The sequence below is a fragment of the Protopterus annectens genome, chromosome 6.part0, assembly GCF_019279795.1.
Source record: "Protopterus annectens isolate FY-2018-M chromosome 6.part0, PAN1.0, whole genome shotgun sequence".
Lineage (NCBI taxonomy): Eukaryota > Metazoa > Chordata > Ceratodontiformes > Protopteridae > Protopterus > Protopterus annectens.
Window position 1 is genome coordinate 595,411,785 of NC_056737.1, and position 25,221 is coordinate 595,437,005.

Below are 25,221 nucleotides of genomic sequence, written 5' to 3' on the forward strand. Positions count from 1 at the left end.
ACTTTATTTTATTGTAGATTTATTGATAATTTATTTTTTTTATTATAAAGGGACCGGTCAAATTGTACAGGACCTTTTTGGAACAACTTAATGCAAGTAGTAATTTTTTGCATTTTACTGTGAGTGACTACGGCCACAGAGTTAATTATCTGGACCTAATGCTGAGCTGGAGCACTCTTGAAAAAAAATTTTCTAGCAGTATACACAGGAAAAATACTTATGTCAATAATTAACTAAACTACCACAGTAATCATCCTAAGTTTATGAAACACAATATCCTTAAATGACAGTACATTAGAGCCTCACGTATGACAAGTGATGATGCTGGTCTCCTTCGAGAAATTCAGTTCTTCACTGAGTTGTTTGTTAATAGAGGTTACCCTAGGATGTTATTACAGAATATTGCTTTAGAAATTTACAACAGGAGGGTGACAGATTTCCACCTATTTTAGTTTATGGATTCCAGGAGAAAAATGTTGGTACGGATACTGGAGATGCTTACTATGCTCCTAGGTGTGTTATTGGTATGTCTGCTGACAGTGATACAATCACATCTGTGGTAAAGGACAACTGGAAAATTATTATTGGTAGCAGTGAGTTGCAACTAGTTCTGGGAAATGTTCCTAATTATGTATACAAAAAGGTCAACACTATTAAGAGTTTTCTGGAGAAGGATGATAACAGAATCTCTCTCCCTCACTTGGATAGACCTAAGGGTATGTACAAATGCTTTAGCTGCAGTGTTTGCAGATACATTCATGAGGGACCTTATGTTAGTTTGTCACATCTGAGTCGTACTATTTCTGTACCAATGAGATTTAATTGCAAAACTACCAATGTGATATACATTGCTCTATGTTCTGGATGTTCGGCCTTCTATATTGACATGACTACCAGACAACTAAATAAGCAGATAAAGGAACATTGTTATGCTGTTAGAAGTAAGGACGAAAATAATGCCCTATATAGACATTCAGTTTGTTATGATTTGTTTAAGAAATTTTCTTTTTCTATTGTCGAACACATAGATAAGGACTGGAGAGGTGGCAACATGAAAAACTTGGTAGAAAGGAGAGAAACTCTGTAGCAATTAAGGTTAGGAGCAGATAATGCCCTCCTGGGCTTAATGACACTGTCAACATAAAACGTTTTTTATTGGATAGGAAAACAGTCATATAAAGGTGCATCTGGGACTCCCCTTTGAAGTCTTTTTAGCTTGCTTTATTTTAGTTTCTTTTAAGAGTTACATTTTATTGTTTGTTTCACTGAATTGTTGTAATTAAAGATCCAGTGGGCGCGTATGTGTAAAGGGTGTATGTATATATACATATATATATATATATATATATATATATATATATATATACACACACACATATATATACTGAAGAAGTCTGACTGACGAAAGAGTGGATTAAACTGTTTTACACTCATTTTTAAGTCTGTTCTCTGTTGCCTTCAGTGTTTTTGACCTTTTATAATTAATTTTACACAAACCATTATATGGTATGTTACCTCATAATTTTCTGTCTCCTTCCCTCTCGTCAACAACTCTGTCATTAAAGTCAACAATCTGCACTGGTATGTTTTATTTTCTGTTATTACACAGATAGCTTGCTCAGATTAGCTAGATCACAGCTGTTGAATGTAGAAGTGCACCAATCCACAGTGCTGAAGGCATGAAAGAGTAAAGTATGAAGCAAAATAACACTGTTCTTACCTATTTGTTCTTATATACAGTTATAAACTCACTAGACGTCTTGTCTTGAAAATGTTTTAAATGAAGAGCTGGGCTCTTACTATTAATGACTTCAAGCCATCCCTTTGTGGAAATGTGTAATGTGTGATATGATTCTTTTTTTTTTTAAAACTGGAAAGAACAGCTAACATATATAAATAACCTTCCCAATCCTGCTTCTGCCAAGTGTTCCTAGATAACTGCACCATCTACTGTAGTGGCTCTGCCCTCAGATTTTTTTTTTCCTGAACAAATCAGATGTCATCTTACAGATGATCAGCAAACCTACCTTAATCATTCACATACTTCTAAGCAGAAAATTTCAAGCACTGCCTCAGCCAATTCATGGAACACCTTTGTTTGGATTTATACTTGTTTGAATATTTTCAATAGAACTATTTGATCGATTTGTCAAAGACCTTGTGATCTTTATGTAAGAAATAATGAAGTTTTATTTTTTTTTTTTTTTTATAAGCAGAATACATTAATTTCCTGTCATACAGTCCATTTGCCTATTGGAGGCACTCAATAACTAAATTGCTTGTTCAATCTACTCTTGTTATATACAATTCCATTTTAAGACCTAGTACTCAGAATGCATAGTAATACTAGCAAATGTGCTTTGTACAGGTCAAACCAAGTACTATTTTATTTTGCTGGTGACTGCCCATAAACGTCTTAATTCCAATATTAAAAATTCCAGTATTTCAGGAATACTAAAGGAAGCACTTTTCATTACCATTCAATCCCTGAGAAGGCTGTATGTCATCATTAAGGAAATTAACAAGTGATGTGTCACATTCATCTTCAGAGTCATCAGTTTCATCTGACGATACAGCATCTGCATCTTCTGAAGAAAGGTCAGCCTCTTCGTCAAAAAAAGCTTGTGCCACTTTCTACAAGAACCAAAACACAGCAAAGGTAAACATTCCTAATAAATATTAGGTTAGTATGTCAAAAGATAAGTGAAAATACACAAAAACACTTCAAAATGAGACTAACAGGTGGAAGTAAACTGTTCACTTGGATGATATAATAAAAGTTGGCAAGTTAAAAACTGTCAAAGAATGTGAAGCTTAGTGGAAGTACCTCAATTGTAGTTATATTTTTCCTGAGTACTATTTACTGAAACTTCTCAAAAATAAATGCCTATCTCAACAGCAGGCAAAGCAGTATATGTATCTTCTTCTTCTTCTTTCGGCTTATCCCGGTTAGGGGTCACTACAGTGGATCACATGTCCGCTCATGATTGGCAGTGGAGTTTTACGGTGTCGAGTTGCCACTCCGGCACCCAACCTTCCACAGAAGGCACACACACGCACTCCCATCTAGGGCCAATTTAGAGTGTCCAGTCCACCTACAGCATGTCTTTGGGATGTGGGAGGAAACCCATGCAACCACAGGAGGACATGCAGAGACTCTGCACAGAAGGCACCCCAGCCGAGGATCGAACCAGGGAACCTCTTGCTGTGAGGCGACAACATTAACCGCTGCACCACTGTGGCCACCCATAAAAGCAGTATATGCATTTACTGAAAAGGGCCTACGATGCAGCCTTTACTGTGCCTAAAAGCTTTAGGCTGTGACAGTAATACTTTAAAGTTTTCATAACAGAATTTAATCCCTTAACATTTACTAGCAGTCAGTTATTTATGTACAGCTGCGGTAGCGTTGTCGCCTCACAGTAAGACATTTTCCTGTTTGATTCTCAGCTAGAGCGTCTTCTGTGTGGCGACATGTGTGAATGGACGTGCCTTCGTTGAAGGTTGTGCGCCAGGGCTGGCAACTCGGCACGTAAAAAAAAATATATACTGCCAATCATTAGCGGACAGGAGTTCCGCTGTGGCGACCCTTAACCAGGAAAAGCCAAAAGACACAACAACAACCTGACTGACAGCAACCTGGAGATCAAATGCAGTACCTAAAACAGAGTAAAAAAAAAAATATATATCCATTCAACTGAACAAGAAAAGTGGCTTTTTGCATTTCTTGTTCAGCTGAAGTCTTTTTCTCACATTCAATGCGTTTAATTGCTGCACTGAATACTGCAAATTCTGGTCTGAGATTAAATTACAGTGTGGAATAAAAGCACTGTATATGGCCCGTCTTTCAAGTGCTATTGACATGAATGTGATAGCCCATGCGTCGGTAGCACTGCAGGCATGATTAACAATACAGCATGATCAGCATTGATTGTTTAATACAATCAGATGAACATCTGGGTAATGTGAATGCCAACTTCAGTATCCCAATTCTGGTTAGAGAAGAACAACTTAGAATCTTTTCATATTTACTTTTGTCCATGTAAAATGATAGGTCTTTGGACATCCATACAATGTAGTAAAAGCTTACCTCCGTTACAGAAAGAAAGAATATGCACAGGTTGACAAACTGATTAAAGTTTGTCCCAGTGGTTGCCTTAGTAGAAATGATGGCTTTGCTTGTAATGACAAACTATTTTTATGAAATACAAGGTACAGAAGGTTAACATGATATTTACAATTTTTAACCTTTTCTAGTTGAATTAACTGTCTGCAGAAAAAAAGAACTGGACTGGTTTTCTCTGCCTTTGCTTTCAGCTCACTGCAGGAGTGGGCTGATGACTTTTCTTTTGCAGACATTTGCTGCCTTGGTTGCGTTTGCTGTGAACTAGTACTGTTTTCTGATGGTTTTGCTGCATGCTCTTATTTCTTGAATGGTGTGATATCTACCTTTGTTCCTTTTCCATTGACCCAAGAAGTAGAAGTTTTACAGCATATGTCAGAGCACCTCCCTGGTGATGCATCTTCTTGAAAAATTTAAGTGCTAGATGGAAGCTGTGGACAGTCTCTGGTGTCATGTTAAAGTGCTCATGGTTTGATTTCCAGATTTGCAATCCCTTTTGTAAACTGGATGGTTTGTTTCACGTAAGATCTTTTCATTTTCCTTACCATATTTCTTCAGTGCTATGGATCTGAGGATTCAGCCTTCTCGTATTCATCTGGTAGTCTGCTAGAAGATTATATAGTTTATTTATTTGCAGCTAATTTATTTTTTCTGGTGACTAGTTATGACTACTGGACATTTTTACTGAACTGCCTGAAGGGACATCTGGAGTGAATTCACCTGCAGCTAAATACAGGATGAGGCAGAACAGTCACATTATTAATGTCTTTCTTATTATGTAGGATTTGATTCTCAAATGGGATAGCTGGCTAGGCTTAAAATGGCCTGCAAGGGCAGATAGCCTACTATGAATCTACTGACAGATGTTTTCACTCCACAAGTACAAATATGACTCTGTCATTGTCCATGTTGGTGTGAATGACCTGAGACGTACCTCCCTGGACTACATGAAGAGAGACATGGAAGAGCTCTCTGATCTTGTAAGCCCAGGCAGGCATGACCCTAGCTCTGAGCAGCATCCTGCCATCGCCCAGAATGATACCGCAGTACAAGGACAAAATGATTGACTTCAACAATTGGCAAAGCTTCTGTTGTCATTCTAACGGGATCCAGTATCTGTCTGCCTGGGACGACATGGTCAAAAGACCACGATGCTTTGCCAGAGATGGCCTGCACCTGTCACTCCTGGGATTCTGGATACTGGCTAAGGCTCTTGCCACCCCTATAGTGCCTTTTTTAGGCAAGGTTCAAATAACAAATTCACCACCATAACAGGAACAGGCAAGCAAAAACTGTGGATAATGCTACTCAATCCTAGAAGTCTAAATCTCAAAATGCACTCCCCCTTGAGGCACTCCTTAAAATGGAGAACATTGATATCTGTGCAGTGACTGAGACCTGGTACAAGGCTCCAGAGAGCACCCCTGCATTACCAGGCTATAACTCATACCACACTTTTCGGCCATCTAAGCTGGACCGGAACACCAAAGGCGCAGGTGTGTCCATATTCATTAAGGATATCCACACCTCCAGGCTAGTTGCTCAGCATAATGCATCCGAGGTTATCAAAGTGCAACTAACTTTGGGCAAAACTGCAATCCAAATTGTAGCTTGCTAGAGATCCACCACCATGCCCCAGGATTCCCACTCCTCTTTTCTTGATATACTGGAAAATATTAGGGTTCAACCAAACACCCTAATAATGGGCGATTTCAACTACCCCACCATTAACTGGGAAAACTACTCATGTTCCAACTCCTTCGGTCAATGCTTTTTGAAATTCATAAATTCCACTGCCCTGGATTAACTTATCCACACCTCCACCAGGAGCAACAACATCCTAGACCTAGTCATTACCAACATGAGTGACCGGTGTTCCACACCTGAAATCAACTCCTCGTTGGTCAGATCCGACCATAAGCTAATCACCCCAGATATCCACATCCCGCCCCCACCCCCAATTAAGGAAACCACGGTAAAAAAATTCTCCAAAGCCAACTTCATGCTTCTTAAGACAGAAGTGGTGAACTTCAGGACACCCATGCAGATGGACAATATAGTTATGATGGCTGAATCCTACACAAATGCACTCTATAAGCACTTACACGAGTGCATGGATCGTGCTATCCCAAACAGAACCAAGATGCTATCCTCCAAAAAAAAAAGAAAGTCAATCTGGTGGTCCCCTGCCATAAACAAACTCTACAACAGATGGAAGACACTGTTGCAAAAGAGAGTAAAATCCTATGAGTGGAGGAGCTCCCTGGTCAGCCTCAGTAAGAAGCCGAGACCCCTTATAAGATCCTCCAAAGCTGGCTACGAAACCAAAATCGCTACTGATTCTAGGGACAACCACAAAGCATTCAACAGCTATGTCAAGAATCTAATTGGCAACACCCAGACCTGCTCTGAATTACAGCACAACAGTATGAAAATTACAGAACCAACTGATATTGCCAACATCCTGGCAGATAGGTTCAGTGCTAACTTTACTCCCCCTCTCACCCTCTAAAGGGCCCACATCTATACAGGAAGAATGCAGAGTCCCTGTAATCACAACTACGCAGGTAAAAGCTGCACTCTCTAAAGCCAAAAACAAAGCATCCATGGGACCAGACAACATCCCAGGCTGCATTTTACATGAACTTCAAAATGAACTGGCTCCCCACCTAAGCACAATGTTCAATCACAGCCTCACGTCAAACTTTGTGCCCACCGAATGGCGCATTGCAACAGTTATCCCACTCCACAAAGGGTTAGCCACCACTGATCCTGGGAACTATCGCCCTATTAGCCTGACGAGCCTGGTCTGTAAGGCCATGGAATGTATCATCATGGAACTCATAAACAAAGACATTGGTAACGTCCAAACTCGGGACCCCACCCAGTTCGGGTTTGTGAAAGGCAGGTCATGCCTCCTGAAACTGATCAACTTCTTTGAGGCAGTCACCAAAGCCGTAGACGAGGGTAAGGTGGTTCACACAGCCTATCTTGACCTCGCCAAGGCTTTCGACACCATCCCCCATTCTGGAATTACAGCTAAACTCACTAAACTAGGTATAAATCCCTGTCACAAGATGGGTTGCCAACTGGCTCACTGAAAGAACCCACACGGTAAAAGTTGCAGACTCCAAATTTGACTTCAAACCAGTGGCAAGTGGAGTACCACAGGGTTCAGTCCTGGGACCTCTCCTGTTTGGTATCTACTTCTCTGAAGTGAAGGCCAACACAGAAGGCCTTTGGCTAACGAAGTTCGCAGATGACTGCAAACTAGGAGCTATAGTAGAGTCCCAAAATGATGTGGGCATCCTACAGAAGGGCCTCACTGAGACAGATGCCTGGTATCAGAGCCATGGCCTCAAGCTCAATGGCAAAAAGTGCATTGTCATGCCCTTTGGTAAAAACTCTTTACCCATGAACTACCACATCGGCAGCACTTTACTTAATGCTGAATGTGTGATGAGACCTTGGGACCCAGGTGGACAGTAATCTCTCCGTTGATAATCACATCGCCACAGTAGTCAGGAGATCCTTCTACATGGCACACCTCATCACAAAAGGGTTCTCTCATCCATGAAAAAAAAAGAGGTCATTGTTCCCCTCTACTTCACACTCATTAGACCCATTATAGAGTACAACACCCCTTTTGGAATGTACCTCACAAGACATCTGCAGCAGCTGAAAGGCCACAGAAGTACCTCACAAAGAGGATTACTGGCCTCAAACAGATGCCCTACACTGATCTTCTCAAAAAACTCCAGCTTTACTCCGTAGGATATCGCCTACTCTAAGGTGATCTCTGCCTAACATATAAAGCTATGTCAAACCCAATGCTGTTGGACATGCTACACCTAAAATAATCCCAATCCCTCCGAGCTACATGCTCTAGGAAGCTAAACCTTGTCACCACAATAAACAGGACATGTTGGAGGGATAGATTCCTGTCTCAGAGACTTCCCATACTCTGGAACAAGCTACCCATCTAGGTCAAGCAAAGTTCCTCATTAGCACTCTTTCAAGAAAAATCTTGATGAGTGGATGGTAAATACACCCCGGGGATCACATCTATGGATCTGCTCGACATGGGCACAGGAAAATAACTTTCTTGGGTGCCATAAGCCAGGGAACCTTGTTGGCTAGGCTTACTTAGGCCCTTGGGCTGATAGCCTAGTACCTACTTATGGACCTATGTAGCCTGAATTTTAGTTGAATTACTCCTACCATCTTTCAATGAATACCTAATTTGCTTTATTTTTTTGTATAGGCTATATTGTTTTTCCTGCCACTGTTCTGTTGAAAACCATAAAGATTTGCAAGGGGCACTCCTGGTGATAGCTGCATTGGAAACATTCAACCACTACCCTTCTATACAAATTGAAATATACAGAAACTTCTCCCTCAAACATCTGTTGTTGATGGGTTCAACCATCGATACTTAAAGGACTACTTCACACTGCTCTGCTTTCCTAGGTAGCATAGACAGTACTGATGCGGAGTCCTGGCACCTAATTAAGAAGGCAGCTTTGGGGCTTTAAGCAATGAATTGCAATTTTCAATAGTGAATGTCAGATTAAAATCTGCACTGTGCAACCCTTGCTGTGAGACAAAGAGGGGTAAAGCCCCACTTACAACTAGAATTTGAGAAGTGGCTCACATACTGGAAGATCTGCAATAGGGGTGTGTGTTTCTCACTCACTGGTCCTGGTTGGCAAGTGGAAGCTTGCTGTCATCCTCTGACTGATTCAGTAGTTTCTGGGCATCCTTATATCACAAAGTGGGAAGGCTTTAGGGCCCAGTATCCAAATTAATGAGGGCTTCAATGTGGACCCATTAGCAGACTGCAGGAGAGGGATGGACATTGAAAGTTGTAAATCATTTGGTAGGCCTTGAAGTTGAAGAAGAAGCTTAGTGATTTTATTGGATACTCCTATGGGCCCCATAAGCTGCCAATTAGGATGGTCTATAAAGTGGTACTGGCAAGCCATTTGGTGGGAAATTAGGCTGTAGAGGAGGATTATGGGTTTTGGACAGCCAGGGTAAAGCACCCTTATGGGTGCCTGGATGATGGCACCTTCCATACAACTCTTGCCTTAAGATCACATGGAATTTCCAGGTAATGGGCTACGTCTGAAAGGGAGAAGGCTCAACAGCTGGAAGACAAGGGGCAAAAATGAATTAGAAAAAAAAAATTGAAATGTGCAAGTGGCAGAAAAGAGCTGGTGGGCTGAGAACCTGAACATATTCTTCTAGTTTCATGCTTGATGTACAGGAACAGAGAACATGTGCTTCTATGTGCAAGACTTCTAAAAAAAGAAATGCTATTTTAGCGCAAAAGGAAAGATCAACCCAGTACAGATCTGTGATGCCCCTGCACTGGCCCAGTAATCAAGGAGCCTCAATTCTCACCACTGGCAATAGTGAGGGATGTACACAATGGGAGGATTTAAGTACATACACAGTAAAGTACAATTTCCCTAAAGAGCACAGAGCCCACAGTCAGTCTGGCGCTGGTTTCTCCCTCTTTCTCCAGATCCCCAATAAGACTCCCCACTGGCACAGCTATAGGGTTGAGATTTCAGCCGAGTGGTCAAGCTAAGTCTTCCAGCGCCCTCTCTGTCCAACCATTGCTTTGTGTCCCTTCCCAAGTAGCTGACACACACACACACACTTTGAGATTAGATTTATTCACAAACACACACCTGGGGAAGGCTGGCACAGGTTTATTAGCTATGCCCCCTTTTGCTCAGACTATAAGGTAGTTCCAGCTGCCACCAGCCACCCTTATCAGCTAATATAAGGCTCTTAACAAAGGGTTCCAATCCTACCGTGTACTGTTACTATTAATCCAAATGGTAGTCTGACCAAGCAAGGCGACTGGAGTGGCCTGTACAGTGTCACCAAATACATATATAGATACTCTAAGAGGTTAAATAAGTCTCACAAACCAGCCACAGAGAACCTAATAGGTTTAAATATATTTAATAAAAATAATAAAAGAACAAGACAATACTCAGTAAAATTAAAGTAACTTCAGAGTTCAAAATAACATTGCAAGACAGTCTCAAATAAATACAGAAAACACCTAAATTAATCTTTACTATAGTCTTATCTATATCTAAAAGTGATACTATGCCCTAGATCTTACTTACAGCGCAAAGTAAGTGCAGATGGTGATAATGAGTGGATGTTCTTGCTAGGTCCAAGACAAAATACAAAATGCACAGTCCCTCTCACAGAGTGCTTAAATTAATATCAAATACTGCTGGGTTAGCTTGGATGACATCACTTTTTGTCACCTGACTCAAGTTCCCAAGCTAAACCAGAAACAGAATTTCACGTCTCTGTGTTAAAAAGCCATCTCTCTCAGGTGTTTGCTCAGAACCAAAAGTCATAAAACAATAAAACACTTTCAAAACAATGCAGAAGGCACCCTAGTTCTAGACGTCCTGTCTCCTTGCTGCATTGAAACTAACTTTTATAGCACAATCATAAAGCAGTCTAATTTCAGCTTATTTTCTTTAAGTTTTGCAAGTTAACTCTGTAGGTACCAGTTTCTACTATTAAAACATACATTTGCACAGCTGCAGTGTACAGAAAAAGTTTACACACCCCTGTTAAAATGCCAGGTTTTTGTGATATAAAAATGAGATCACAATAAATAACTTCAAAACTTTTCCTACCTTTACTGTGATCTATAACCTGTACATTTCAACTGAAAAAGAAATCTGTTAGGAGAAAATATATACAAAATAAAAAATGTACACTACGCTGGTTGCATAACTGTGTACACCCTTAAACTAATACGTTGTTGTATGTGCACATTTTTAAACCAATACTTTGTTGAAGCACTTTTTGATTTAATTACAACTTGTTGTTTGTCTTTCGGGTTTTCCTGGTTAGGGATCGCCACAGCGGAACTCCGGTCTGCTAATGACTGGCAGAAGATTTTCATGAACGCCCAGGTGCCAGCTCAACGTTCAACCTTCAACGAAGGCACGCCCATTTACACGTCTTTCAAAGGCCCACCCAACCGCAGGGAGGACTCCACACAGAAGGCACTCCCCACACTCCAGCCGAGAAATGAATGGGAGAACCTCTTGCTGTGAGGCAACAACGCTACTGCTGCACCACCGTGGATGTATTTGATTTAAGTTGGGTAGGAGTCTATCAGCATGGCACATCTTGACTTGGCAATATTTGCCTACTCTTCCTTGCAAAAGTGATCCAAATCTGTCAGATTGCGAGGGAATCTCTTATGCACAGCCCTCTACAGCTCACCCCACAGATTTTCTATTGGACTTGGGTCTAGGCTCTGGCTGGGCCATTCCAAAACTTTAATTTTCTTCTGATGAAGTCATTCTTTTGTTGATTTGGATGTATGCTTGAGGTCATTATCAAGTTGAAAGGTGAAATTCCTCTTCATCTTTCTAGCAGATGCCTGAAGGTTTTGGGCCAAAAGTGACTGGTATTTGGAACTGTTCATAATTCCCTCCACCTTGACTAAAGCCCCAGTCCCAACTGAAGAAAAGCAACCCCAAAGCATGATACTGCCGTCACCATGCTTCACCATGGGGATGGTGCTTCTTTTGGTGACGTGAAGTGTTGTTTTTGCTCCAAATGCACCTTTTGGAATTGTGGCAAAAAGTTCAACCTTGGTCTCATCCGATCATAACACATTTTCTCACATGCTTTTGGGAGACTATGTATTATTTTGCAAATTTTAACAGGACATGGATGTTTTTCTGTGTAAGAAAAGGCTTCCGTCTTGCAACCCTACCCCATAGTCCAGACATATGGAGAATACAGGAGACTGTTGCGACATGCAGTACACAACCAGTACTTGCCAGAAATTCCTGCAACCTCCTTCAGTGTTGCTGTAGGTCTCTTGGCAGCCTCCCTAACCATTTTTTTCTCGTCTTTTCATCAATTTTGGAGAGACGTCTAGTTCTTTGCAGTGCCACTGTTGTCCCATATTTTCTCTATTTTTTCTTGAGTGTCTTCACTGTCTTCCATGGTATATCCAATGCTGTGAAATTTTTTTGTACTCTTCTCCTGACTGATACCTTTTAACAATGAGATCACTTTGATGCTTTGTAACCTCTCTGTGAACCATGGCTTTTGCTGTAGCAGGCAACTGAGTAAATGTCAGGAAAATCCTACTAGGACAGCTGAACTTTATTTGGGGTTAATCAGAGTCTCTTTAATTGAGGACAGGTGTGTACCCAGGAAGAATGGATGTTGTAATTAAATCAAAAGATGCTTCAACAAAGTATTAGTTTAAGAGTGTGCTCACAACAAAGCATTAGTTTAAGGGTGTGCACACTTATGCAACCAGCGTATCGTATGTTTTTTATTTTTTATATTTTTCCCCTAACAGATTTGTTTGTTTTTCAATTGAATAGTACAGGTTATAGGTCACATTAAAGGTGGGAAAAGTTTTGAAATTATTTATTGTGATCTCATTTTTTTCTGTCACAAAAACCTGGCATTTTAACAAGGGTGTGTAAACTTTTTATATCCACTGTATACAGTTTACATACATTTCTGTTCTTTTCCAGTAGTGTACACGGTGGATACATCTTAGCTAGGTACATGACATACAGTTCTGCATAAATCAGATCAATATTCACAAATGACATAAAATTATTTACAAAATTCCAGATAGCTGGGCTAGCAGCATGACAAGATCCATCACAGAAGATCCTGGATGTTAAATTTGAGGAGTCAGTATGGTATCACCAACTTTATAATGTGCCAATGTGTGTGCATAGAACTAACAATGACATTAGTGTGAAAAAGGTTTTACCTTGGAAATGACTGATCAATGACAACTTGGAAGAGCAAGTCAGATGAAGATTTGAAGTCCGTGATCACAAGTTAATTTATTATACTGCTGCAAAATTACTTCATAACATAAAACCTAGAAATGCCAGCACTGGAGCTGCAAGGCTAGAATATCCTGCAATGACAAATGTACATTTTGTAGCCTGTGAGCAGGTACATTATCAACAAGCCTGACAGAATGAAACACGAGGTCTGACAGTACAGTTTTATAAAATCCTACCATCACACCTCTCAACCTCAGAGCAAGAAATCTGGACAAAGGACCAAAAACAGGGACACTTTTTAAATATTGCTCTTGCAAACTTAGAAAGTTAATAGAACAACAGGTTTTGCACTAGCATGTATTTTCTAAAGGGTATGAAATCTGAAACTCAAATGTCTGTCATTATTTCCCAACTTCAACCCTCAATATTTACCAATGATTTGCCAGAAAACACACAATTTTATAAGAAACAGACCAAAAATAAGAGGTAAAAATCTGTACAGTTGAAAGGTATGCTTAAGCTTACCATAACAGCAGATGTCCTCTTCACTATTGCAGTATTCTTTACTAAAGGGATTCTCTGCCAAGGTAGCTCAATGTCCGGCCAGTACACCAAAGCCTTAGGATTTTTTAAATGTCATATGTCACAAATATGTTCTTTGCTCAAGGGATAGAGCATAAAGTTGATATACATACCTCAGAAATGAATAGCCCCAGGAGGAGGAACACTTTTAGGAAATAGGAAGAACATGTGCATCCAGAAGGAGAAAAAGGAAAAAAAAGAGTAGGGGGAACGAATACTGCAACAGTGAAGAGAATGGCATCTACTGTTATGATAAGCTTTTACACAACTGTACTATGTCCATATCATTGTTGCAGTCTTTACTGAAGGGAGAGTATAAGAGCTTAAGAGGAAACTTGGGAGGAGGAATGCTCAGCAGAGCTCTCAAGAAACTCATTCAGGACAGCTCTGGCAAAGCTAGCTCTTGCTCTGCAAACATCTAATTTGTAATGCTTAGAAAAGGTACGGACAGAGGTCCAAGTAGCACCCTCAAGGATGGAACTGGTATCTACTCCTTTGAAGAAAGCACCAGAGGAAGCCACGGCCCTGGTAGAATGAGTCTTTACAGAGGCAGAAAGGCTTTACCCATGACAGGAGTAACAAAATGAAATGGCCTTACAGATCCATGAAAAAAGGAAATAAAAAGCTGCTCAGACTTGAAAGGCCTTATTCTAACCTAAATAATATCTAAGTTGTCTATGCGCATCCAAGGTGTAAAGAACCTTCTCACTAACAGACCGAGGAGGAGGAAAAAAGGAGGGCAAATTAATAGATTTATTAAGAGACAATTCATTAAACACCTTGGGCAAAAAGGAGGAGGAACAGCCATAAGAACCTACAGTTCAGGCACCCTCTTAGCTGAAGTCAGAGCCAAAGAAGTGCCTTCCATGTACAATACTGTGAGGAAGCTGAAGCTGCAGGCTCAAAAAGAGCCTTAATCAATTTTTCAAGAACATAATTAAGGTCTCAGGAAGGTGGAATAAGCTTCCAGGGAGGTCTAATTTGAAAGAAGCCCTTAAAAAATTGCTTGACCTCAAACCTAGAGACCACAGGAGGAGTTAATAACAGACAAGCAGAAACAGCTGAAAGGTGTGATTTGACAGAAGAACATGCTAATGCAGCATGGACCAATTCACACAAATAGGAGAGAACCAGAGGGATCTCAACAGAAAATGGATTCTGGTTACAACCAAGACACCAAAGAGAAAATCTCTTCCATTTGGACAAATAGGAGTTCCTGTTAGCAGGTATTTTTGGCCTCCTGCAGAACCCTAAGCACATCCTCAGAAAAAAGTGTCTAAAAGGGATCAAAACCCTAACACCCATAATATCAGCTGAAGACTGGACAAATGAGGATGGATGATTGCATGAGTAGGTCCACCCTGTGTGGTGACTGCCCATGGCCAGGTGTAGAAGAGGGAACCAATGCTGTCTGGGCCAAAAGGGAGTCACCAACAAGATTTCTGGGGTGTACCACTCTATCCTGAGCAGGACCCTCATAATCAGAGGTAGGGGAAGGAAGGTGTAGAGAAACATCCCTTTCCAGGCCAGAGGACATAGGACTATGGTGCAAAAAAGAGGAAGATTTCTGTTCAAAGCGGAAGCAAAAAGATCTACTTGAGGAATACTCCACTAATGGGCAATGTCCAGAAACATATCTCTGTGAAGCATCCATTCATGAGCCCGTGTTTTGGACCTGCTCAGAGAGTCTGCCACTATATTTTGCTCTGAAGGAATGGATACAGCCTAAAGAGTAACATGATACGGAACAGCTAGACCCCAAACTTGAAGAGCTAGCCTGCAAAGAATGTAGGAATACATGTCCCTCCTTGCTTGTTGATGTACCACATCAGTGTAGTATGGTCTGTAAAGATTTTGAGGCACTAGAAGAAAAAGCGGATGAAAGGTCTAAAGGGTGAAAAGGAGAGCTCTCATCTCCCTGATACTGATGTGGTCTGACCTCCGATGCGGAGGCTAGGACCATGGACCTTCAGGTGACCAAATGAAGCTTCCCACCCATGTCTGAGGTATCTGAAAAAAAGTTCCTGAGAGGGGATGGGGGCTGAAAAGAAATCCCTGGGTTGAGAGAGAGCTGATGAATGCACTGGTGAACCTCGAACTTGAGGCATGGAAGAAAAGTAACTAGAAAGTCTAGAAGATGACAGCGTTGGAGCCATACTGACCTTAGGAACCACTGAAGTTTTCTCATGTGAAGCCTGGCTAGAGGTATCATAGGAATGGTGGAAATCATGAATCCTAGTGCCCTCAGAAACTCCCTGGCTGTAAGTGAAACCTAAGGATGAAGGGACTGAAAAAAGGTGAGAAGAGAAAGAGCTTTGGGATGTGGCAGGGAAGATCCTGAGAAGCAACCAGAACTGGATTTTGGATGTTTATGGTACATCCTAGGCTTTGCAAGAGACAAACAGTGTAGTGGTGGGTGGTGCTGAAGCAAGGTCTTGGGGGTCGAAGCCTGAATGAGTAAATTGTCCAGATAAGGAGAGAGATTAACCCCCCCCCCCCCCATTCTGCAAAAATCAATCACAGGAGTGAGGCATTTGGTGAAAACCCTTGGGGCAGTAGAAATGCCAAAGGGCAAAGCAGAGAATTGAAAATGCAAGGAAGCAACAGAGAAACTCAAAAACTTCCTGAAAAAGGGATGGACTGGGATGAGAAATTAAGCATCCTTGAGATCTAGAGAGACCAGGAAAATCTGAGGGGGGAAGAAGAGCAGGAATTACGATCTGAAGGGACAACATCTGAAAGGAAGGGATCTTTAGAAAGGTGTTGAGCTGAGAAAGGAAGGAAGCTAGAAACATTCTGGAATAAACCCCCTTCCCCTGCTGGGAAGGAAGGGGGTACAGATTGAATGGTACCTTCAGCCAGAAGGCTCTGAAGCAGTTCTGGGAAGAAAGGAAGCTGTTCCTGAGGAGGTTGAGGAATGCCCAGAAAAGGAAGAAGGGAATTCCACACCATGAAGTACCCCTGAAGGATGATGGACAGAACCCAAGAGACTTGAGTGCTCTTTCACCAATTGGGAAGGGACAGGGAAAGACAAGCAGATAAGGAAACCTGTCTCAGGAAATGGGGAAGCAGACAGTCAGATAAAACCTGGCTTGCCTTGAAAAAGTTTCTAAGACGTGGTTGTCTGATTAGACTTAGCAGGAAGAACCTGCCTAGAACCCTTCTTAACCTTGGGAGTATGGCAAGGCTGCCTATGACCAAAAGATGAGAACAGAATAAACAAACATATGCTTCAATTCCTGCAAGGCCTTAAACCTATCCTGCAAGGACTTAAAAAGCTCAGCAGCTGCAGAATTAAGCAAGTTCTTATTTTTTCCAAGCACCTTTACTAAATTCTCACTTGTGTCATAGGCAAATTTACATTCATATAAAAGTAATCAAACTATATTAACATAAACATTACACTTCACATATATTGCTAATTATCATATAACCTATGCAACATTATATAAATTATTAAATTCCTGCCTTTTTTTAAACAAGAAACATCTTTAGTAAATCATCACTTATTACATAGGCAATCATACATTTATACAAGTGAAAACAAACCACACCAACACAATCCTAGTTATAAGCATTTTACATCACAAACCATACTGACACACTCCCAGTTGCAAACATCATATATACATCACTTACAATCTACCCACTCTTTCTCACTCAAACATTACATAGCTCATTTAAGTTCAAACAGGTTCTTATTATCAATAGGAGCATCCAGCAGTTTAGCCTTAATATCATCAGGTAATAGATGAAGATGAAGACAAGAGTAACATCTCGCAACAGAACCAAAAGCATAAGCTGCATCATAGCTACATTTAATAGAGTGGCGGGCTACTTGAGAAGTACAGCCCAGTAGAGAGAGGGCTGAGGCCTTCCCTTCAGAATCAGTAAGGTCTGAGATAGCCTGGGAAGCCTGAGAAAGAAGGGTAAAACATACCTGGTCATATGGGTATGGTAGTTAATAGCCCAAAAGGCCAAGGTGGCAGCAGTATATATCTTCTTGCCAGACTGTTCCATAGCTCTACTGTCCTTGTCTGAAGGAAGTGGTTTATTAGAAGGCAAAAGCTTTGAGGGTTTGTCAGAAGAAACAGACACTACTTAAGGGTCAGAGGGACATTTGTAGAGAAACTTGCACTTCTCAGACACTTTATACACTTCTCAGACACTTTATACAATCTGTCAGGCTTCTTAGGGGCTGAAGGTTGAGAATCCAAGGTCACAGAAGATGCTGAAAAGGTAAACCCACAAAACTGAAAAAGGAAGAAAATAAGAAGAAACCCCAGTGGGGCACTTATCTGAAAGAAGGTGCAGTAACCAGCACAGAAGATGCAGCGTTCAGACCAATGATCAGTGATGGTGTTTGGACTGGTAGCAAAGAAATTCTGAGGTATGTACATCTGTAAGTCACCGTTATGTTCTACAACTTGAGCAGGGAGCATATGAGTGATGTATGACATCTATAAAATCCTAAAGCTTTGGTACACTGGCTGGATATTGGGCTACCCTTGGCAGGGACTCTCTTTAGTAAAGAACACTTCAACAGTAATGTGGAAAGACATCAGCCTGGGGAATGAACCAAAATCAAGCCTAGTCACAATGCCTAATTAGTGCGAAAGTACAATGAGAAGGTTAAAAGCAGATATACCCATCTCAGAAACCCAAATAACTATTACTGTGTCTACAGCTGTACTAGTAATTTGCTGTCATACCATGGAAGGAGAAAAAATCTGCCAGTATCCCTACTGCAGCAGATGGTAAATACTTTACTGGGTTAGAGGCTAGAAATCACTGTTTCTGGTGAAAAAAAGCTCTGAACACTGGGTGAGCTGACACTATCCTGAATGGAACAGACAGTGAACACCTCAACTGAGTGGTTGCCAAAAACTATTACTAACACTAGAAAAGTAACTACAGCAGCAGAGTGAGCTGGGGAGCTCTTGCCCTTTCAGTGACTATAAAGAAAAAATAATGATCACCAGAAAAATCTTCATGTCTTATGAATGATGGCATTTTCTTTTAATTTTATACTTCTACTGAGGTTTCAAGCTTAGACAAACGGTGAACAGATGATCTATTTTGTCCTCAAATCACAGCTGTACAGAATGTAAGGCACAGGAAGCAGGTCTCTACATTGTGGAGTCTGATGAAGAGAAGCTTTATGTAACGATCTCTCCACAATTCAAGTCCCTCACTCGCCTTTCTTTTTACTTTTATTTGACCTAAAATGATTGAAGGATACTTAAAAAGATGCACTATCTACCTGCAGATTTTAGTTTTACTTGTTCACTGATGACATGAAGATGAAGGGAAAGGACTTCAGAGGACTGGATGAACCATGCTTGTCTAAGGCAGCTATTAGAAAGAAACTACATGCTTTTCACCAGAACAGTCCCCCAGTAAACAACTGGTAAATAAGCTGTGCTCAGAACAAGAGAGTTCCTCCACATTACTACCAGCAATTACAAAGCAGCTTCCTCAAACAAAAATTTGCAGTTAAATGTAGTATAAAGGTTAAGTGAATGTGGACATCATTCTTAGAACCACCATCACTATATTTGGCAAACCTCAGTTAGTGTCTATGTAATAGATAAGAGAGACTGGAAATAAAATGCACACTGTTAATTAGATCTTACCTTTCTCTTCATATGACGACTACTTTTCCTTATTTTAGGCCCTTTTTTCTTTATAACATTTACTCCTGGGTCCTTTCTGGATATTTCTTTCACATTATCATGAAAATCATCATCAGATGATGATTCTGACTAAATGCAAACAAAACAAAAACAAAAAAAAAAGATAATTTGAAGTAAAACAAATGCAACTTTTTTAACGTTCTCCATAGGAAGACTACTGTAGTCAGAGCAAGTTTACTCATTCAGACTTTCAATATCTAGACTGTATCAAAGTCACATACTTACGTTTTAAGGGATTTACAGATCCAAGGCGCCAACAGCAGGTTTTTAGAGCAGAACAGTTTCACATAGAGGAAATAAAGTTATATGTACTAGTAACATCCCTTGGAATGGATTCTTGAGCCTGTAGTCTACTCAATTCTTACAATGTCAAAACCTGCAGAGACCCAAGTGTTCCTTTTTAGCTCACAAAATATTATGTATCAGAATACCAAGTGATCTGTGGCAGCACTCTCTACCTTTAAATTAAGTTTAAATGTTCCCAAACACAGCCCTTTCAACTTCTTTGTGAAGCCATTGCTCAAGGAAGGTATCCTCCCCCCTTTAGACCCATGCCAGTATCCTCACGTACAACTAACAGAGATATACAGCCTCTTTGGTCTTCAGTTCTGTCTTTAAATAATCAAGTACTATTTAGAAAGGAAGCATGGTGTAATAGCAATAAACAATACCTAGTGGTCTATTTAACAGATGAATTGCCATACGATGGCAGTTAAGGAAGACATTCCCCTAAATAGATTACAGAAAAATGGTACTTACTGTAGTGGCCCTCCTGGAGGTCAGCTGAACTCACATATGCACCAGCTAACACAGAGGTTCTCCTCAATAAACTTGTACCATATGAGGGATCTAAAGAAGAAGAACTCAACAAACTCTCATGAAAGCTGACAATTTCAAGAGAAAATCAAGGTACACAACAGATCTTCTAAAAATGCTACAGTACGGGACTGAGCATTATAATTACGATCTTGATGAATGAGGAATGGCAACCAAGTAAATCCCACTATGAAGAAGCTTACAACCATTCAAGGGCTCTTTTGGCTGATTATACTATCCATGAGGATTTTATGGGAGCACTTTACTTCTGGAGTGTGCAGATACTGTATGAGCTTTCTCTACTTCAGCCTCCTAGAACCTGCCTCTGCTAACCTTGTTTAAAAGCTTCTAACCGTATCTGTTCTGGTTTTAATATATTAAAAACATAAACCACCTTAACAATGAAATATTCACTTTTATAGTACATCTTCAACAGATAGGTATTAGAGCAGGTAATACTTAAAATTAATATTCTTATCTTAAATGGTTCACTACAAGTAAACATTTTGCCAGTAATATCCACCTAAATCCCTGACAATACATTTGTCAGGCTTTTTGAAAAATGACAAGAACTCATTCTTCTTTACCCCTTTTAAATAGGAGCATTACCAGTAATTATCAATTGAACAGCATACTCCACGGGCCTAACAGAACAAGTAAAGGTCACTATGAATAAATCACAAATTCTAAAAGCAACAGAGTATTGCACTGAATAATAATTCATAGATATTCTGGACTGAATTGAGTGGATTGATTAAATTCTGAAATCTTTCTTTCATGAATATCTACTGTTAAGGCAACTATTTCACTCAGCTGAATTACCCTACTTCATATTACAGCACATACTTACAAAATGGAAAGTAAACATAGCAGTAACCTCTAAGACAGGAAGGATGAATGATGAATGTTAATGGAAGCATTGGCATGGTATGACTAACATAAGCATGTAAATACTCCAGGATTTGTAATGGTATTTTTCCCCCCAGAAGCATGGCAATATTCTACTTCATTTATTTAATTAATTAACATTTTAAAGCAGGTGTTTTCTGGCCTCCTTAATCATCATCATCTTTCGGCTGTTCCCGTTAGGGGTCGCCACAGCGGATCACCTGTTTCCATTTCTTCCTGTCCTCTGCATCTTGCTCTGTCACACCAACCACCTGCATGTCCTCTCTCATCACATCCATAAACCTTATCTTAGACCTTCCTCTTTTCCTGTTACCTGGTAGCTTCATCCTTAGCATCTTTTTCCCAATATATTCAGCATCCCTCCTTAGCACATATCCAAACCAACGTAATCTTGCCTCTCTGGCTTTGTCTCCAAACCTTCCAACCTGGGCTGAACTCTTATATACTTATTCCTAATCCTGTCCACCCTCGTCACACCCAGTGCAAATCTTAACATCTTTAAGTCTGCCACATCCAGCTCAAACTCCTGCCATTTTGTCAATGCCACTGTCTCCAACCCATATAACATAGCTGGTCTCACTACCCTCTTGTAGACCTTCCCTTTCACTCTTACAGGTACTCGTCTGTCACAAATCACTCCTGACACTCTTCTCTACCCACTCCATCCTGCCTGTACTCTCTTCTTCACCTCTCTTCCACACTCACCATTACTCTGAACTATTGACCCCAAGTATTTAAACTCATCCACCTTCACCAGCTCTACTCCTTGCATCCTCACCATTCCTCTATCCTCCCTCTCATTCACACACATATATTCTTAGTCCTGCTAACCTTCATTCCTCTTCTCTCTAGAGCATATCTCAAAGTAAAGCTGTATGAGGTACTTGGCACAAAAAGAGATGACTGAATCATCCACAGCACTTTGTCTGAATAACAAACTTCTTCTGCAGGACAGTTCTGACTTAGATTTTTCTCAAGCAGTAGCAAGTCAAGCTCTAGTTGTTGAGGTAGGTTAACTACTGTCAATTGGAAATGCATAATTCAGCTTTCAAGGCTGAAGCTAACCTCAGATCTTAAAGCCAAAATCTTGTGAAAAATGTGTTGACTAACACAATTTTAAATTATGACAGAAACAGAATATCCCACCTTTGGTTCACTAAAGTAGCGTGTTAATTAGATTGGCCTCTGCCGCTCACCATAGCTATAAAACAGCAAATACAATCTTTTATAACTTGGTGGGAGGATGGCATAATGGTTAAGGTGTTTACCTTACAGACACAAGGTGCAGGGTTTGATTCTCACATGTGGTAATTGGCTAGGCTTGAAATGGCCCACAAGGGTAACTAGCCTAGTACTAACCTATGAACAAGACAGATACATTACTACAAACAATTAGCAATTTATCTAACAGCTGGCCAAATCAGCCTGTAACGGGTATTTATCACTATTTAATCTACAAACAAAACTAATTCACACTGAACCAAAGTACCAGGGCCAACAAAATAAAGTACATATGAAATGTGAAAAATGACAAGGTCACATTGCTGTACTTGGGAGGGTATTTAAACTGAAGACAAAATTAATTCAATTAATTCCTCTATTGTTATTACGAGTACCACACTCAAAGTGTGCTACAATATTTCATTATCCTTGTTTGCAAAGTTTTAATCCTTTTAGACAGAATATCAAGCTAAAAATTCAAAGGGTTGGTGGAAACTCCATCTAACTTGCCATGGACAACTACCAGTCTTAGAAATGATGTCCAATTTATACAGCATAGTAAAGGTGTGAAACACATTTGTTATGGTACATTATATAATTTTAGATGTGTTTGTATACAAACATGTTGCAACAGCTTTTCTACAACACAATATATCTTACTGTAGTACAGTACACTAGGTGTAATAAAGGAGGCCTTTTTGGGGATGGTGACCCTCCAGTCTGAGGGAGATTACATGCTAATGTATGCATTTAATATGCCACAACTGTGATTCAAGTTATCAAACAAGAATACTGTCAATGTTCTATGCCTACTTGATCTAGGTCATGCTTAAAAATGATCTTCAGATCATTGCACATATTAGTTATCATATGCATATATGTATGTCTGTATAAATAAATTACACCACAGACCAAGCTGCTGCTTCACTGGTGTGGGAATTCACATAAGAAAGCATGCAGAGGCCGCAGCACTACTTATAAAAGGGTCCTTGACAATGTGGCAGCCATCTGCCATCTCACAGCAACTACTCCCTGTAGACTCACTCCAAAGTAAGAGAGTCAGTCATCTAAAGAATGTGCCAAGTCTCGAACCCGGCCACCTGTCAACTACAGCTTAGTGCATTAGCCCACTAGGCCATTCATCTCTATGTCTGGTCTCCAGTTTCCAGACCCCACTTTCTCCTGGATTGCACACTCTCGGTAATGCCTCCACAGCATGCAATACACACACTTAACTTAGCACTTAAAATAAAAAAAACTCATAATGGCAACAAGCGAGCAACTACAAAAGAACAACCCCCCTCAGACATGCTGGAGGACACATCCGTCAGGTGTAAATGGCATACTATTACAGCCTATCCTTTTCTTTTGTAACAAACATGTATATTAGAGTGCAGTTTGTTATCACATCTATAAATCTATACTTGGCATACATACACCACACAAACATTTACAGGCACTGTGCAAAATACCTTCAAAACAGATTTTTTTAGTAAGTAGTCTCTCATGGCCATGTCACAGAGGAATGTCCTCTCACTGGGCTTTAGCATGCCAGGTATTAAGTCTCCAAACAAACCTCATCATGTCTGTGGGTATAGTAACCAATGAGCCCCAACTATACAGCCAAGACTTTAAGATAAAGCTCTACATCACAGAGCTCTAATGGTAATGACAGCATACATTAAAAGGCACCAACACCAGTAATCAGAAAGGCATTTGCAGCCTTCATTGCTAATTGCCAATGATCTGCATACCTATATGATCCATTAAAATGACTACTCAGCAAAAGACATGGAAAGACACACAATGATGTGCCTGTCAGAAAGCAAAACATTACAGAGCCAGGACAACACAGCCTCTCAGTGTGCCCACATGTGGACAGCAAAGCACAACAAGCAACACAGTATTTAAATAATACTAATATGCATATATGTGCTATATAGATAGCTATGAACCTGGCTGAAATGTACAGAAATGACATAGTACAGCCTTGCAGACAATCTACATACCAAGCATACACAAAGTACATGTCTTACAAAATTAAGTAAAATACAGACACACACAGCTAAGTGAACAAGTACCCTTGGGAATAAACATTAATGGAATGAAGATAAAGGAAAGTATAAAAAGGTAAAGAAATGTTAGGAAAGGTTACACTTACTAAAACAGGTGGCTGAGCTGCTGCAGTCTGCTCCTCCCAGTGCTGTCAGCCATCAGGTCTTTTCCAGCTGACATTACCAAACAGACACAATATGTACATCCCAGTCAACTGGATCCATGTCTGCCTTTGGAAGGTAGTAGCCAGATCTTCCCAAGTGCTGATTTCATGAACTGTATCCTTCTACGTTTTAGACAGGCAATCCACACAGATCCAAAACAGGGAAAGCATTATCAGTAACTCTGGTTCACTCCACAATGGCACCACTGGTAAGTTGTAATGCACTTGCCATGATACACAATGTCCAGACACCTTCAGATTCTCATTTTTGCCAGCAAAAGCAGCTATCCAATGATGAATACACGTCAGAGCTGTAACATCTGTTATAAATGGACACAGAGCCAAACACAAGACATGCGCTGTTATTGCCCCCTTCATCACTTCCTGTAATTCTCTACAGAGTGCTGTAGACATTGCATACAAGCTGTGTAGAAAGTGACGCTGAGAAGGTAGACTGTTTCAAACCTGAATAATGTGATACCCATGATACTCAATGGAAATGAAACTTATTTAAGAAAGTATAACAGCATTCATAAGGACATGTTCTCACTAATATACCATTCTTGTCAGACTTGCACTGCAAGCTTTATGAATGTGGTGCATTGTTGTTCATACATGGACTCTTCTGTATAAGATATGCATGTTAGCAATATACCTGTTAGTTAACTGTTTGATCTTGCTTATTAAGCTATCAGTAAATTACATACCTATATGTGTATTAGAATTCTGACACTGTTCATCCGTACACAGACTACCAGTGTATAATGAAGTTCTAACAGCAGTATACCTCTTCACATGCTTTTTCATTTCTCATAAATGTGTAGCTGT

At 40.3% G+C, this 25,221-nt stretch overlaps 1 protein-coding gene across 2 annotated transcripts in view; it reads right to left on the reverse strand.

Annotated features, from left to right (window-relative positions):
• Positions 1-25,221, reverse strand: part of FANCM (FA complementation group M) — a 2,552,324-nt gene that overhangs the window by 493,933 nt on the left and 2,033,170 nt on the right. For both annotated transcript variants that reach the window (XM_044074265.1, XM_044074264.1), the window contains exons 17-18: positions 19,170-19,298; positions 2,478-2,634 (exon numbers count right to left, since the gene is read on the reverse strand). In XM_044074265.1, the coding sequence (XP_043930200.1) occupies positions 2,478-2,634; positions 19,170-19,298 (286 nt within the window). The remainder of the gene's footprint in view (positions 1-2,477; positions 2,635-19,169; positions 19,299-25,221) is intronic.